Source organism: Mercenaria mercenaria, chromosome 3 (genome assembly GCF_021730395.1).
Source record: "Mercenaria mercenaria strain notata chromosome 3, MADL_Memer_1, whole genome shotgun sequence".
Taxonomy (NCBI): Eukaryota; Metazoa; Mollusca; class Bivalvia; order Venerida; family Veneridae; genus Mercenaria; species Mercenaria mercenaria.
The window spans coordinates 27,174,471-27,189,510 of NC_069363.1; the positions used below are offsets into that span (position 1 = coordinate 27,174,471).

Sequence of the window (15,040 nt, forward strand, 5' to 3'; positions counted from 1 at the left end):
GCGAAGTTTCCGTTTCTTTCATCTTGTCAAAGACATCAGATAGAAGATATCTATTGTTGTCCGCAGGATTTGTTGGCTAACAAGCAGTGCGACGGATGCATGTCATACCGAACAGGAAGCCTTTTGAAATAGAGACTTAATCTAGGTCTTAGAGAGGTATTCCGTGTCAACACTTGTACGGAGTCATTCGTGTTTCTAAAGACATGTATACATACTGTTTTTAAAATAGGGAAGGACAGATATGACAATATTTAAATTCTTAATATATATGTTCTTAACCGCAGAGCAAGTTTGTAAGTTTGGCTACATTTACGTAAATTATACTTTATCAACAAATATATTTGTGTTCAAGTGTTTTTTTTTCTAATCACATGTTGTAACACTGAAATCTATTATTTCTTTGCAAATTTCATTAACTTTCAGATATGTGTGATGGATCGCCGCCACCTGTTAGGAACTTTACGACAGTCACGTTGTTCACGGACCTTAAGACATGGAATGAAGCGGCTCGGATCTGTGAAGATCAGGGTGGGAAAATATTGGACATAACATACTTTTCTTTGTTCAGCATTATGTTATCATTCGCTTCCGTGTCACCCTGGAAAGATCTACCTATTGGGTAATTTACTATCTAATTCAGTAAAATGTACTTTGCTTTCTCTAAATTGTTTCTAATTTACAGTCTTTTAAGAGAAGACTATTACTTTACCAAATACAATGTATTAAGTACCAACTAGAAAGATGATCTTGATCGTTTTATGTCAAAAGGTTTGTTATATACTCAATTTGAAATAACTGCATTGCATCTGCTGTACATTTTTAAAGTGTAATTCTGCCTGATAAGATAAAATTTATTTTCCTGGTGTGGATGTAGATTTAAACGTTTCTGTTTATTTCAAAACTGCATGATAAACTACAACGATTCATACCTAGGAAATATACCGTTGGACGTCAAAAAGCAGTGCAAAATTTTAATTTCAATGATAAGTCTACTTATCTGTAGAAAATATCTACACAACAATTTAATGGAACTTCTTTCAATTATATATATTACACAGATTTTCTTTTGTATGGTCTCAAATATATTCGTCTATTTGCCTTACCAATGATAACACCGAACCCCAAGTATTTGGAAATATTCCTAATGTCATTTTTTTGTTATTTTATTTATTCCTTTAAGTTCGTGAGATTGTAACTTTGCTAGTTTTGTATTTTTTTTGCTAGTTTTGTCAGTTTACCCATGTATTATCATCCATAAGTGGCACTGTTTTATGTGTCGACGTTTAAGCCAGTTATTTCCTATATGATATGGTAAAATACAGTTAATCAATCATGCCGTATTGGCTTATATTTAACAAATAATCAAGGCCTTCGCGTTGTTTATCGTCTAATTTACCACGGTTCAGAGTTCAGATGCGTAGGAATTGAACCACGAGGGCGTTAGCCCAAGTGGTTAAATACTGAAGCATCTGAACGATGAACCGTGGTAAATTAGACGATAAATCACAAGAAGGCCTTGATTGTTTTCATTCTGACATGCACGTTGATATATTGCAATAAATATTATGCTGGAATTCATTTACGCGAGGAGTAATGTATTGGACGTCAGGCGGCTACATGACGTCAAAATTGACGTCATAATGCTCTCTTACCGGTCCGTGCGTCAACCATTGTTTATCGCAGGATATATTGCGTTTGATTTTCTTCTTTGTTTAACTGGAAACCAATTCGAGCCATGTTAGAATACTTTGTAACATAGACTGACATATGATGTGATCTTTTATAGCTAGCTCGAAGAGCAGGCCCGAAGGGGCTGCTGGAGAATCGAGCTTTACGGTAACGCAAGTATACTTCTACACTTGGTGATGGATTTGAAAAGTTTCGTCGGAAGTTCTTAAAAAGCGCACCCTAACGGATAGGTGCTCACAGGAAGTGCTTCTTTCCGGAGTGAATACAGAACTTCATTCAATTGCTAAAAAATATTCATCACTCAACAATAATGAAAGAATGCTTTCCAGTTGTTTGAAAAAAATATTATTTTCATTTAAAAGATCAAGCATCGGCCAGAAAATGGAAAAAATGTCATTAATAAGAAACAAGAAACGGGACCGCGGTAATGACGTCACCGTGACACCGGCTTCCCATAATTTTTGCAACGTATGATATTCACTGTTACAGGTATGGTGACACTAAATGTAGACTTTTTCAAGTGAATGGGTTCGAGTAGGGAATAGTTTCTTTGTGACAAATAAATGATGCATAATATTTTTAGCTAAATCCGATTTCTTTGAGCTCGCTTTGAGGCTTTGCCTTATTTCATAATATGAAAAAGGCAAAGCCTCTGAGCGAGCGTAGCTTAAACGGCAAAGAAACTATTCACTGCTTAAAACAATTCCGAGAACCTATTCACTTGAAAAGAAACAAAAATTTAGTGCCATTATACCTGTAACAGCGAATATCATACGTTGCAAAAATTTATGGAAAGCCGGTGTCACGGTGACGTCATTACCTGTTTGTGGCGTTCTTATGGCTTTATGCTTATTTATGATATTTTATCCCATTTTCTGGCCAATGCTTGATCTTTTAAAAGAAAATTATATTTTTTTCTACCAACTGGAAATCTTTCTTGCATTATTTTTGAGCGATGGATAATATTCAGCAATCAAATGAAGTTCTGTATTCACTGCCAACAAAGCATTTCCTGTGAGCACCTGTCCTCTAGGGACACGCACTTTGTAAAATAAAAGCAAAATTGAAATTATTTCCATAACATTACTTTTTTAAAAATAAAGACACCTAATGAACATAGAGATTGTAACTCAAATATAAAATTAAAAAAAAAAACAACAATTTTCCCGACTTTGACGGAAGTAGAACAAAATGGCGGCACCCAAAATGGCGGCGCCCAGACGAGAGGAAAATTTTTCAGCTACATCACTTTGCCCCATTCGGCACACCTTTGTTATATTCGCCTACACATTGCCTTAAGGCGAGCTACGCGCTCGCAATTGCGCTTCGCGCAATTGCTCGCAAGCTACGCTCGCTATTATAAGTAACTACATATATAGTTAACGTACTGCGTATCTATAAGATATCAACTAATAGCGAGCTCGAAGAGCAGGCCCGAAGGGCCTGCTGGAGAATCGAGCTTTACGGTAACGCAAGTATACTTCTACACTTGGTGATGGATTTGAAAAGTTTCGTCGGAAGTTTTTAAAAAGCGCACCCTAGCGGATAGGTGCTCACAGGAAGTACTTCTTTCCGGAGTGAATACAGAACTTCATTCAATTGCTAAAAAATATTCATCACTCAACAATAATGAAAGAATGATTTCCAGTTGTTTGAAAAAAATATTGTTTTCATTTAAAAGATCAAGCATCGGCCAGAAAATGGAAAAAATGTCATTAATAAGCAGAAAGAAACGTGAACGCTGTAATGACGTCACCGTGACACCGGCTTCCCATAAATTTTGCAACGTATGATATTCACTGTTACAGGTATGGTGACACTAAATGTAGACTTTTTCAAGTGAATAGGTTCTCTCTTGTGACTAGTGAATAGTTTCTTTGTGACAAATAAATGATGCATAATATTTTTAGCTAAATCCGATTTTTTTGAGCTCGCTTTGAGGCTTTGCCTTATTTCATATTAGTTTTGATAATAGGGGATGAAAATCCACGAGACGGTAACGTCCGTATATAGTTATTCGTCTTTGTTGTCTGCATATACTGAGGCAATTTTTTCGATGTTTTCCGGTTCCGGTTTATATATAGGGATAAGGTCAGTAATTCGGTCGAAAAATGTGCTTCCGTGGTGTAGTCGAAAGAAGTCCATAATAAATAGATCCTAATTTTTCCATTTTTTGCGCAAATTCGTGTAGAACGAGTGCTTTAATCACCATTTTTCACTACTAGAATACATTCTGCATGAAATGAGACGGTTTTCATGTTCATACATCCCACATGGCAAGTTTTGCAGATCGAAACCGGAAGTAGGTGTTTATTGCGCGGACGAGAGCAAATATGCGCCATTTTAGGGTAGCAGACCACAACTGACTGGCATTTCACTAGGAACTACATAACCCCCTATTTTCTTTTCATTTTTTCGTTAATTTGTGATAGAACTTTCATGAAAAATAGGTGTAGGAAAAAGTGATGTTCTCTAAAGATACGTAAAGACGATCTGAAATTGTCGTTTTTTATATGAAACAAAGAAGGATTTGAATTACTGACCTTCAACCTATACACACCGCAGACTGGTTGTCTGCATGAACATCCGAGCACCCCGAATCAGTCATAGAAATTCGTAAACCGCGCTAACATGGTTATTTTACTTCTTTTTCGTAATGAAAACTGTACTGGTTTCCCAGTAGTTTCCGGACCCAAGTAGTTTTCCGGACCTTTTATATTTCGTGCCGTATAGACTTTACGCCGTCGTAAAGCATCTGGATAACAATATCATATCATCTAGACCTTTGTTGCCTTTACATAGCACCGAAAACCCAGCATTACTGAAATAATTTATTATTTGAATATCCCGATTGTTTTAACTTACTTCGATGTAATGTTTACACAAGAGATTGTCAACTGCAGGGGGATTCCAGTTCCAGTGCGCATGCGCAGAAATTGAGGTGCCTTGAAGGTAAATATCAGTTAATTGATGCTCCCATTTACAGACGATACAGTAAAAACATTCCGATAGTAATAAAATAAAACGAAAGTCTGAAAAAATCGAACTATTCACTATTCTACGGCATTAAATTATCGATTAAAAATAGGAACCAAAATAGACAGGGATTTACCTACGATACCGTCGTATCAATCAAATGTTTAGCTGCAGTGTCCATGTCTGAGTGGTCAGGGCGTTAGACTACCAATTTTGAGACCGGTCTTGTTATTTTATTAAGTTGTTAATTATATCAAAACTTCTTAATTTCTTTTTTGTAATATTACCAGTCCGCTAAATACATCCCGTCATTTTGGGCGTGACGTTGCAAACGTCAGTAAAACGTAATTAGACGTAGCTGTAATGAGCGTATTATAAACCTAGTATTCGTTAAATTCTTGAAATATACTTTTCAAATCATCATCAGGCCTTAGAATTATGTTTTAATTTTGAATATATATAACGAAATCGGAAATTTTTACTTTTACAGAAAGGGTACAACTTTTACACTGAAAGGTCCGGAAAACTACTCGGACAAACTGAGATATTAATGGAATTAATTGCCCCTTTTTAGGCCTCATCTACATTTGGGTTATGAACGCAAGTGTAATACAAATTCTGCATGGTGGTAACGAAGAACCTAGCTGTTTTTCTGTGAAAATTTTATGTTTCTGCTATGTTTAGTTTGAAAGTTACAGGCAAAAACTAGCCATTTCGGTCCGGAAACTACTGGGAAATCAGTACATGCAAATGAAAAACACTTTTAAAACAGTAAAGAAGTGTAAAGGCCGTCAAGTTTCTGCGTGGAGTGCAAACAAACAAACAAAAATCCTAAAGCCAGTGCGAGAACGCTGAATGACGTCACCGTCACGGCTTCCCGTAAATTTTGCACAGTATGATATTCGCTGTAAGAGGTATGATGACACTAAATGTAAACTACAGTTTAGATTTAGAACGAAGTTTCACTTTCTTGATCGTTGAATATTTCTTTCTAAGCGGATATATAAAAGATAAATCCCCATGCTAGGCGGTGCCTTAATTCATATTACGATTGTCTTGTACAATATGGATCATAATTACAATAAAATACATTGTTGATTTTTCTGGCCGATGCTTGTTCGGACCTAGAACAGCAGCTGTTACATGGTTTTTTAACTCAACTACATGGTCGTAAATGTAATGCTTTACATGGCTGTTAAATATAAAATCTCTCAGTATCACAGTCAAAATGCTGCCATGTCATTTCTATGTTTCTTTCCATGTGCTAATATGTATGGTTTGTTTTATATACCAGATCTCCTTGATTGTGCAATGCTATTATAATGTTCTGTCTTTGTGCTAGATGTAATTTTTAGGTTAATTTGCAACAATAATTATTTTAATGTTCATATGTTTTTTTTAACCATGTCCTTTTTTTACAGCTTGTTTTACTTTTGTTCCTTATTAATTTGTTAACATATAGTCGGTTCAAAAGCACCTAGAGTGCTTATGTTGTATTGTTACTTGTCTTGCCGACTCAAAATAAAATTTATCTTATCTTATCTTATCTTACTGGTTATATTGACAGAAATGGTCCTGTTACATGGATAGGCCTGCACAGACGTACAACTCTTCTGGGAGACATGTACTATAGCCATGACTGCGAAAGGTTGTCAGATTTCAAAGTGGCATACTGGAACACCAATAGTCCCTACACAGAAATGGACGGCGACGTGACATCTTACTGTGTCTACCACCAAATACTCGTGTCAGCTTCAGATAAAAGTACCACGTACACACATGACTATACACGAGCAAGTTGTGACGAACAACATCAGTTCTACTGTATGTCAGAAAACGGTAATACTTCCCAAAAATTGTCAAATTATAAATTGAAGATATAAACACCGATATCATAAATGCATATGGATATGATAAGATTTTTGTAAAGCTTTTAATGATCAAATTATTTATTTTCAGACACATTTACTTCCATTTTTCAGGGTCATGCATTTTCGAAGAAATAGATGGTTATTATGGAGATTCGAGTCGGGACTTTACTCCAGATAATGACGTAATTTATCCGTACGAGTCAGACGATAAATGTGCAGACTTATGTTTGAATTCCTGGAGCGTTTTTACGCATCCGGATATTCATGTTGTTGAAGAATGTTGGGGTTTCTCTACTTCCGGTACAGAATGCCGTCTACACAATGTTTTAAAGCCGTATTACCTGGATATAACATTGAACAGAATTGCTTTAGCGACTAGAAAACTTTTCATCAAGCGATGCTTTGCAAGTAAGTCTAACAAAACTTTATAAGCAACTAAACAATGGAAACCAATTTCCTATAAGGTCTTATGTACATAGGTTTACTGGTATATAATATTCTCAATCAGCTTGTCCTTATCTATGTCAACCTTCAGTAATAATCCCCGATTTCCATTTATTTCAGGCGCTGTAAACAACAACGTATTTGACGTTCCATCTGATTCTTCAATCAAACCAAACACTACTTGTGGTAATTTATCCTTTTCATGCATAAACTACTACTCAGACCTACCAAAAAAGAGTATATCGCTTCCTTTTCAAAGTAGTAGATTGTTTCTAAAACATTGCTGATATTTCCAATGACGATTCTACCAAAAGTACTATTACGTCTACAGATATTTGTCCTTCTTTGATATGATTTCATTTCAGAAATTATAAATTAGAGCTTGGAACAAATAATGAAATCCAAAAGCACTGCTTGAGAAACACAATTATCAAAAAGTAACACATCTTAGAATATACATATTAGACTCCTCAATACGACTTTGAAATGTATTAATTGAACAGGTATACCTGTCATGGGGAATAGTACAGTTAAGTCATTGCAAGTATTTGTTTACCGAGGCTTGTGGACATGGAACGAAGCATTTACCACGTGCAATCAGAGTGGACTCGAACTACTCCAAATCCGCCAGCAAGATGATTATTCAGCCATCCAACAATTAATAAACAAATATGCTGAGTTACAAAGGTATTATATTTTGTGGATGGTTCTAACTCGAGGCAAAAATCACTGAAATAATTACATTTCAAACCCACCTGGTAATGTCGGCAGATGGAACACACGGCTTCCAATAGGGACGTTGTATGATTGAACTGAAAGCAAGTTGTATGCTCTCTGTGATAACTTTCTGAAGACGTATATCTGAGCTTATCCGACTTGTGTGGGAAGTTGTCAGTTCCTTGCGGATAATGGGTTAATATTTGTTTCCAAGTAAGAAATCCCTGAAATCTGGTTACATTATCTGGCCGATATATGTATACATAAGTAAACTATTTTTGAAATCAGTGTTAGATCTAACCAAACTTAACAAGTCATAAAAAAACTAGTATTTTTGTAAGAGATGTTTGCATTACTGTTGATATTATTCCATATCTCAAATATATATTAAAATAACGTTTCATAAAAGTTACAAAACAGTAAAGGTAAAATTGTGAGAGTTGTATATCTCAAGACGTTCTACATTAACCAGTGATTCAATACATTGTACAATCATTTTTACTCTTTTCTTTGGTGAATATTCAGCATGGATTACATATGGCTAGGACTTCACGAGCCGGATCCTGTAAACCACACAGACGTAAGGGTTTGGGCAGACTGTGGAGCCACTGTGAGCTCCAACTGGGATCCAGCCTCTCCTCCTTCGTTAAACATTACCGACACATCGTTATGTGTAGTCCTTGATACAAGTTCAAACTACTGGTACACAACCAGGTGTAACGAACAACACTTCTTTATATGCAGTGGGGAATATGGTAAGTTCCGTTGCAAATTGCGCCACTTCGTGTTTCTGCTGATGGTTTTTCTCAACTCACAATACCCGGGGTATATCATAAACAATCCCCGAGGTATACCATAAACGGTTTACAGTTCCGATCTTGTTGAAAGAGGGATACCATGTAAACCTTCGCAAAACTTTGGTCTTCTGTATTTCTTACTTTTAGAAAAAAATCAATATCGAAGAAGATTTAAATCAGAGTTTAATGTACAGAAATAATAAATGTTTCATTAAATATTGACAGGTGTAAATCATAGTTACACAACTGGCAGGGAATACAGTACTGATGCGGAATTTTCTCTTGGTCCGTACAACGTTACAGAACAATCTTGTAAAGACATGTGCTCCACACTAACATATGAGGACCACGAATGCTGGGGATATGCGGTATTAATAGCTGATACCGATGCCCCGACGGAATGCTTTCTTCATTTTGGCAACGTCACTTATTCAAGCACTGAATCTTACATACAGTATACTAAACTGATATGGTCTGGTACGTATACAATGTACTTCTCTTGACGTTATATACTTCACGGAAGACATATGTTTAGATGAGCATGTTAAACAGATATAAAAGTTCTCTTATACCAAAAAACACTCGTATACAGTGTAGCTCCTAACGTATTATTTACTCATTAGTTAATTTAAAGGATTGTAATGTCAAACGGATCAGTAAATGAGCCGCGCCATGAGAAACCCAACATAGTGCGTTTGCGACCAGCATGGATCCAGACCAGCCTGCGCATCTGCGCAGTCTGGCTAGGATCCATGCTGTTCGCTTTCACAGCCTATTGCAATTAGAGAAACCGTTAGCGAACAGCATGGATCCTGGCCAGACTGCGCGGATGCGTCGCAAACGCACTATGTTGGTTTTCTCATGGCGCGGCTCAAATAAACACTTTATTTGATAATTTCTTATAGATACAGTTTTACACAGAGTTGGTGAGGCTGATAATAGTTTGATCCCAAAATCGTGCTGTGATGTGTCTGGCATGAAGTCCGAGTGTCTTGTTAACAATGTTCCCGTGTATAGTAAGTTTCACATATGCATCATTACTTGTCAAAGCATATTTATAATGGCTTTTGCTCCTGATATTTTTCAAGTGGTTTAAGATTCAATAATATTTATTAATCGATGATAGATCCAACAAAAGTGGTAGTTGCGAAACATATTTTCTCTGTATGGATGATTTTATGTATCAGTATCATCCTAACTGACATAAATGCAAAGAAACGTAGGGTTATGTACTTTCTCGGAGAGAATTTTCATTGCATATTTCCTTACTGCAAAATCACCTAAAAATCACACTGCTCTGACTTGCTTCATTCAAGAGAGGTGTTGCACATTTCATTATCTCTCATGAACAGACTCAAACCGAGTCTGCTATTATTATTCTTGGTTGCATTCTTTGCTTCCAAAGGATCTTTTTAGATTTTATTGAGTTTTACTTCACCAAATAAATTATATGCTCTAATTGTTTTCTACCAAAATGTCAAAAATACACCCACAAAATTTAAACAAATCTTGCCTTAACTAGGCCGGTCAAATTGAATAGTTGAATAACTAATTCGCCACATTGTGCAACTAGACCAGACGCTACCGCACTGATTTTAGGAGATTCAGGCCTATGGTAAAACTTGTCACAATGCAGTTTCTGAAACACTGAGGCATTAGTGTATAGTTCCGCTTTGTTTGTTTAGAGACATATCATTTATTTCCTTTCTTGTAGGCGAGTCTGTACCGACGGCAAAAAAGTTGAATTTGTTACTATATACACAGTATGTCACTTGGAACGAAGCGTCGTCGGTATGTAATGGTGTCGGAGGTACACTTTTACAACCCAATGATGCCTCAAAGCGATTTATGCTTCAGCGTTACGTAGATACCTGGATAACAAATGGGTCTCTGTAAGTGAATTAAACCCAGTTTTCTTTTTCAGTATCTATCAAGATATTTTTGTCATTTTTGTCCATAATTTTCATAAACATAAGCATTCGGTTTTAAAAGTCGTTTAAGCACAATTTCAGTACAGATACCTTGTTCATCAAAACAATTTTCGATGAAAGAAATGCATTTATTGATTGTCCAATTTAACCGCAAAATTAGCAGATATAGTTTATATATCGAGAACGTATTTAATGACAGTACCTGAAAGTATTGCCTTTGCATTTACGAATTTCTTAGCAGTAAAATCTATATTAAGAAGTTTCACGATAGATGTCCTATTTTTGAAACATTGTATTATTTGTAAGACTTTATGTTTAGATCTGGAGACCTATGGATCGGACTCTCTCAGCTACACCTGGACGACCCTTGCTCACTGCGCTGGACTTCAGATTGTTCCCGCCCAGCCTTTACAGATTTTATCAACGTATCTTACACGGAATTACGCACGACCTACTGCACAGCGATCAATAGCGATATCAAGTTTGTCAAAAAGTCATGCGATGAAAAACTACAATTTGTTTGTGAAATTTATGCAGGTATAATATCATGAATGGAACATGCAACATAAATAACAAAATGCTTTTCTCTCAAGCTTTCCTATTATCATTTACATTTTTTTTCACGCGGAACATGCTATGAATGAATTTCATTTAGTTTTACTGTACATTTACTTACTTTAAGAAATAATGTTACTGTTCCAGGTAACTGTGATATCCTTGATGTTGTGTCCGAAATAAACTGTATTCTTGGTCCACTTGGCGCCTCCCTCACCGTTCCTAGATCCACGTGTTTATCTGATTGCCGAGTTATGACATACAACAACATGGAGTGTTGGGCAGTTGTAATGACTGGTCCAAATACATGTGACCTCATATTCCATATAGATCCAGAATATTGTAAGGAAAACTATATATCAAAGAGGCAATATCACGCCGTTTTCAAAACATGCTACACCGGTAAGTCAAGTAACTTTCATCGTTTTAGATCAGCTGAACTGAAAGATAAAACAGACCGAAGCATTTACCCTCCTTGCATTTGGCTTTCTTTTATGGGGAGAGTGTACACACATACATACGCGATAAAAGTTAAACCACGCCACCATTCTTCACATTGTAACTTAAAAATACACATGTTATACACGTATAAAACAAATGAAAACGCATGAATAACCTTTTCTGGTTCTAGTTACATATATAAAGATGTTTATTGGCAATACCACTTATTTTGGGACATCCTGTATTGCCTTTAAATTCTCAACAAACTGAAAGGTGAACTAAAAAGGTGAACTAAAAAGTAACATTATGACTATTTCTTATTATATACCGTATTAATAACTTTCAGCGTCAGTTTCGGAATTGGCTCCAGTCGTACATATGGATACCAGTATATTTCCAAAGACATCCTGTTTCGATTTGATCCCTGGTAATTATCGTATTTAATGCATAAAGTGTTTTGAGTGCATAAAGACACAAAAGATATATGTCAAAAGACATTCAGGTATCAAAACTGACAAGTTCCAAAACATAAATTGATTGGACAATTGACCGCAAGTCTGACCTTTCTCTTTTTATCTTGTATTCCGCATGTTTCAAAAGAATAAAAATGTGTAAAGCAAAACAGTGCCTACATTTGTTATGATATTCAATACGTTTCGTTTCTGTTACAATATGCTTTATTTTCAAAACCAGCGGAAGAAATAATATACAGTGCCTTAATTAAGCTTCTTCCTGTTCTTATACATATGCACTGCATATTGCATTTTGTTAATTTTGAATTTTACGTTTAATTATGTCCATAAGAAAGTTGATGACAGCTTTGATTACTTTTCATAAGAAATGTTCATTGAACTTATTACAGCTGAGCTAAATGAAGCGGTGTGTGCCATAACACTAAGAACTACAACCGCATCATCTACAACATTGCCAGTCCAACCTTCGTCTGTGTCACAATCATCAACTGCGATCCCACCATTTAGAACGCTTCCAGTCCAGTCATCGTCTGTGTCACTATCATCAACCGCAATCCCACCATTTAGAACGCTACCAGTCCAGTCATCGTCTGTGTCACAATCATCAACCGCGATTTCACCATTTAGAACGCTTCCAGTCCAGTCATCGTCGGTGTCACAATCATCAACCGCGATCCCGCCATTTAGAACGCTTCCAGTCCAGTCATCGTCGGTGTCACAATCATCAACCGCGATCCCGCCATTTAGAACGCTTCCAGTCCAGTCATCGTCTGTGTTACAATCATCAACCACGATCCCACCATTTAGAACGCTTCCAGTCCAGTCATCGTCTGTGTCACAATCATCAACCGCGATTCCACCATTTAGAACGCTTTCAGTCCAGTCATCGTCTGTGTCACAATCATCAACTGCGATCCCACCATTTAGAACGCTTCCAGTCCAGTCATCGTCTGTGTCACAATCATCAACCGCAATCCCAGAATTTAGAACGCTTCCAGTCATGTCATCGTCGATGTCACAGTCATCAACCGCAATCCCACCATTTAGAACGCTTCCAGTCCAGTCATCGTCGGTGTCACAGTCATCAACCGCAATCCCACCATTTAGAACGTTTCCAGTCCAGTCATCGTCGGTGTCACAGTCATCAACGTCAACAACACAAGCAACAACTGAGACTAAAGTGTTCGTGACAAATGTCTCTGTTTCTTTCACTCCAACATCTACATCATCAATGACTTCTACGTATGCAGTATCCTCGACACAATTATACACATTAACAACAGAAACTGTATTCAATGTTACACGTGCAGACACCGTAACTACACAAAATTCCCTGCCGACAACAGCAAAACTGGCTTCAAATTTTACAAGCTCTTCAGTAAAACCTATTTACATTAGTCCATGTTTGTGTTATACTCGCAACAGACCAAACGTGACAATGGAAGAGTGGCAAGAATTGTTTGTTTTGACAAACACGGTATCTAAACAAAACACGTCTCGATACAAAAGAAAGCTATCTAGTGTCAAAGATCAACGGACATCTGCACTGACCATTGGCATAACTGCATTGTCCGTTTTAATAGCACTACTTTTGTACATTATTACAACAGATATATCACGTATTTCAAAAAGTGTATCATATATACATGGAATCAATTCAAAGAAAAAACAAACGACCAGAAAGCATGAACCACATATTGTTAAAGCCAAAACTGTAAAGGTTACAGTATGAGAAATTGTGAATCACTGAGCGGTAATAATAGTCAAAACATTTGTTATGTGTTTTTTCTTTTGCGCCTTAATAAGCACGAAGTGCACTTATTTAACCTTTAGGATCGTTGTATGTCCGTGGTCCGTGTGCCGTGCACAATTTCTTTAAAGAACATCTGCTAAACCACAGAGCCAGTTTCAACCACATGTGACAGGAATGTTCCTTGGGTGCTCCCTTTTTAGATTTCTTCAAGTCTATGTCATCCATGCAGACTTCTGGTTGCAATGGTAACCAAAATAAAAACAATTAAAAATTTTCTACTCAGAAACTGCTGGTCAGATTTAGAAATAATTTCACAGAAATGTTCCTCGGGTGACTCATTATCATATTCCTTCATATCATTCTATAACATGGCCTCCAGGGGGACGGGGCTAGTTTTCTTAATATGGATCTGGAAAACTTTTGAAAATCCTCTGTGACGCTGCTGGCCCAGTTTCAAAATAATTTTACAGCAGTGTACCTGAAGTGACCCTCTATAGTAAGTGTCTCGGCGCGGTGAAATGTGTCTAAGACCGGTAGGGAAAGTCACAACACTGTGAAACAGGGCGTACAGTGTGTAAGCCTTAGAAAGGGGCATTGCAATGAAAATCAGAATCTCGGCGCTTTGAAATGGACCTTAGCAACGTTAGGAATTGTCACAGCGTCTGTGAAGTGGAATGCAAAATGGTAAGGGATGTGTCTCAGCGTAAGGAACTGTAACAACGGCAGTAAGTGTCTCGGCGCTTAGAAGGGGAGCAGTGTATTGGTGTTGTGTAATGGTACGTGCAACGGTACGGAATGACACAGCGTAAAAAATAGTAAATGTCTCAGCATTTTGATACAGAGTGCATATTCGATATGTATTGAAAAACAACTTTCATGAAACAGGTTTCTCCCACCATGTTTTAAGTATTAAAAAGAGTGTTATATCCACTGGCACCAGACCAGAAAGAAAATGTCACTATATGTAACACCCTACCCTCACGTATACTATAAGAACCGCGAACGGGAAAATATATCCCGCATTTATCACCTACAGCGCTTCGCTGTATACATGAACCTCTGTAGACGGGAAATGACTCGTGTTTACCACTTCTTCCGTTGATGGGGTCGTCTGCTAGCCGTAACAGTTCCTTCTATTTGACATGTATGGCGTACCATTTGGGTCGGAAGTTTCCAGGTACCACAGGTGGTTGCGACAGGAAAGGCCGTACCGGCGACAGTAACCATCAAAACAAATCAACACCCTTTACAATATTTACAAATTTATTTACATAAGATGATTATTAACAATGAATAGATATGAAAAGAAAAAAAAACTGATTATAAGAAAGAAAAAAAAAGAAAGTTCAGTATCTCTAGATACAAAAGTTCTTATAGTCCATTCTAATCTGAC

General features: G+C 36.9%; 1 protein-coding gene across 1 annotated transcript; it reads left to right on the plus strand.

Moving 5' to 3' along the window:
* The first annotated feature begins 377 nt into the window (after window positions 1-377).
* On the plus strand, window positions 378-13,657 carry LOC123523607 (uncharacterized). Its single transcript, XM_045301269.2, has 13 exons — window positions 378-619; window positions 6,233-6,504; window positions 6,648-6,944; window positions 7,101-7,166; window positions 7,484-7,667; window positions 8,223-8,452; window positions 8,720-8,971; window positions 9,400-9,510; window positions 10,209-10,386; window positions 10,745-10,962; window positions 11,128-11,382; window positions 11,768-11,848; window positions 12,284-13,657. Exons 1-13 carry the CDS (start codon window positions 426-428, stop codon window positions 13,624-13,626), a joined length of 3,681 nt encoding a protein of 1,226 aa, XP_045157204.2. The 5' UTR covers window positions 378-425; the 3' UTR covers window positions 13,627-13,657.
* The last annotated feature ends 1,383 nt before the right edge of the window (window positions 13,658-15,040 follow it).

What these genes read in the sequence shown, in the direction of transcription:
- LOC123523607 (XM_045301269.2), top strand. Translation starts at nt 426, where the DNA reads ATGTGTGATGGATCGCCGCCACCTGTTAGGAACTTTACGACAGTCACG. An exon ending in TGGAAAGATCTACCTATTGG is followed by an intron (nt 620 to 6,232) that starts GTAATTTACTAT and finishes TTATATTGACAG; the next exon opens with AAATGGTCCTGTTACATGGA. An exon ending in CATCAAGCGATGCTTTGCAA is followed by an intron (nt 6,945 to 7,100) that starts GTAAGTCTAACA and finishes CATTTATTTCAG; the next exon opens with GCGCTGTAAACAACAACGTA.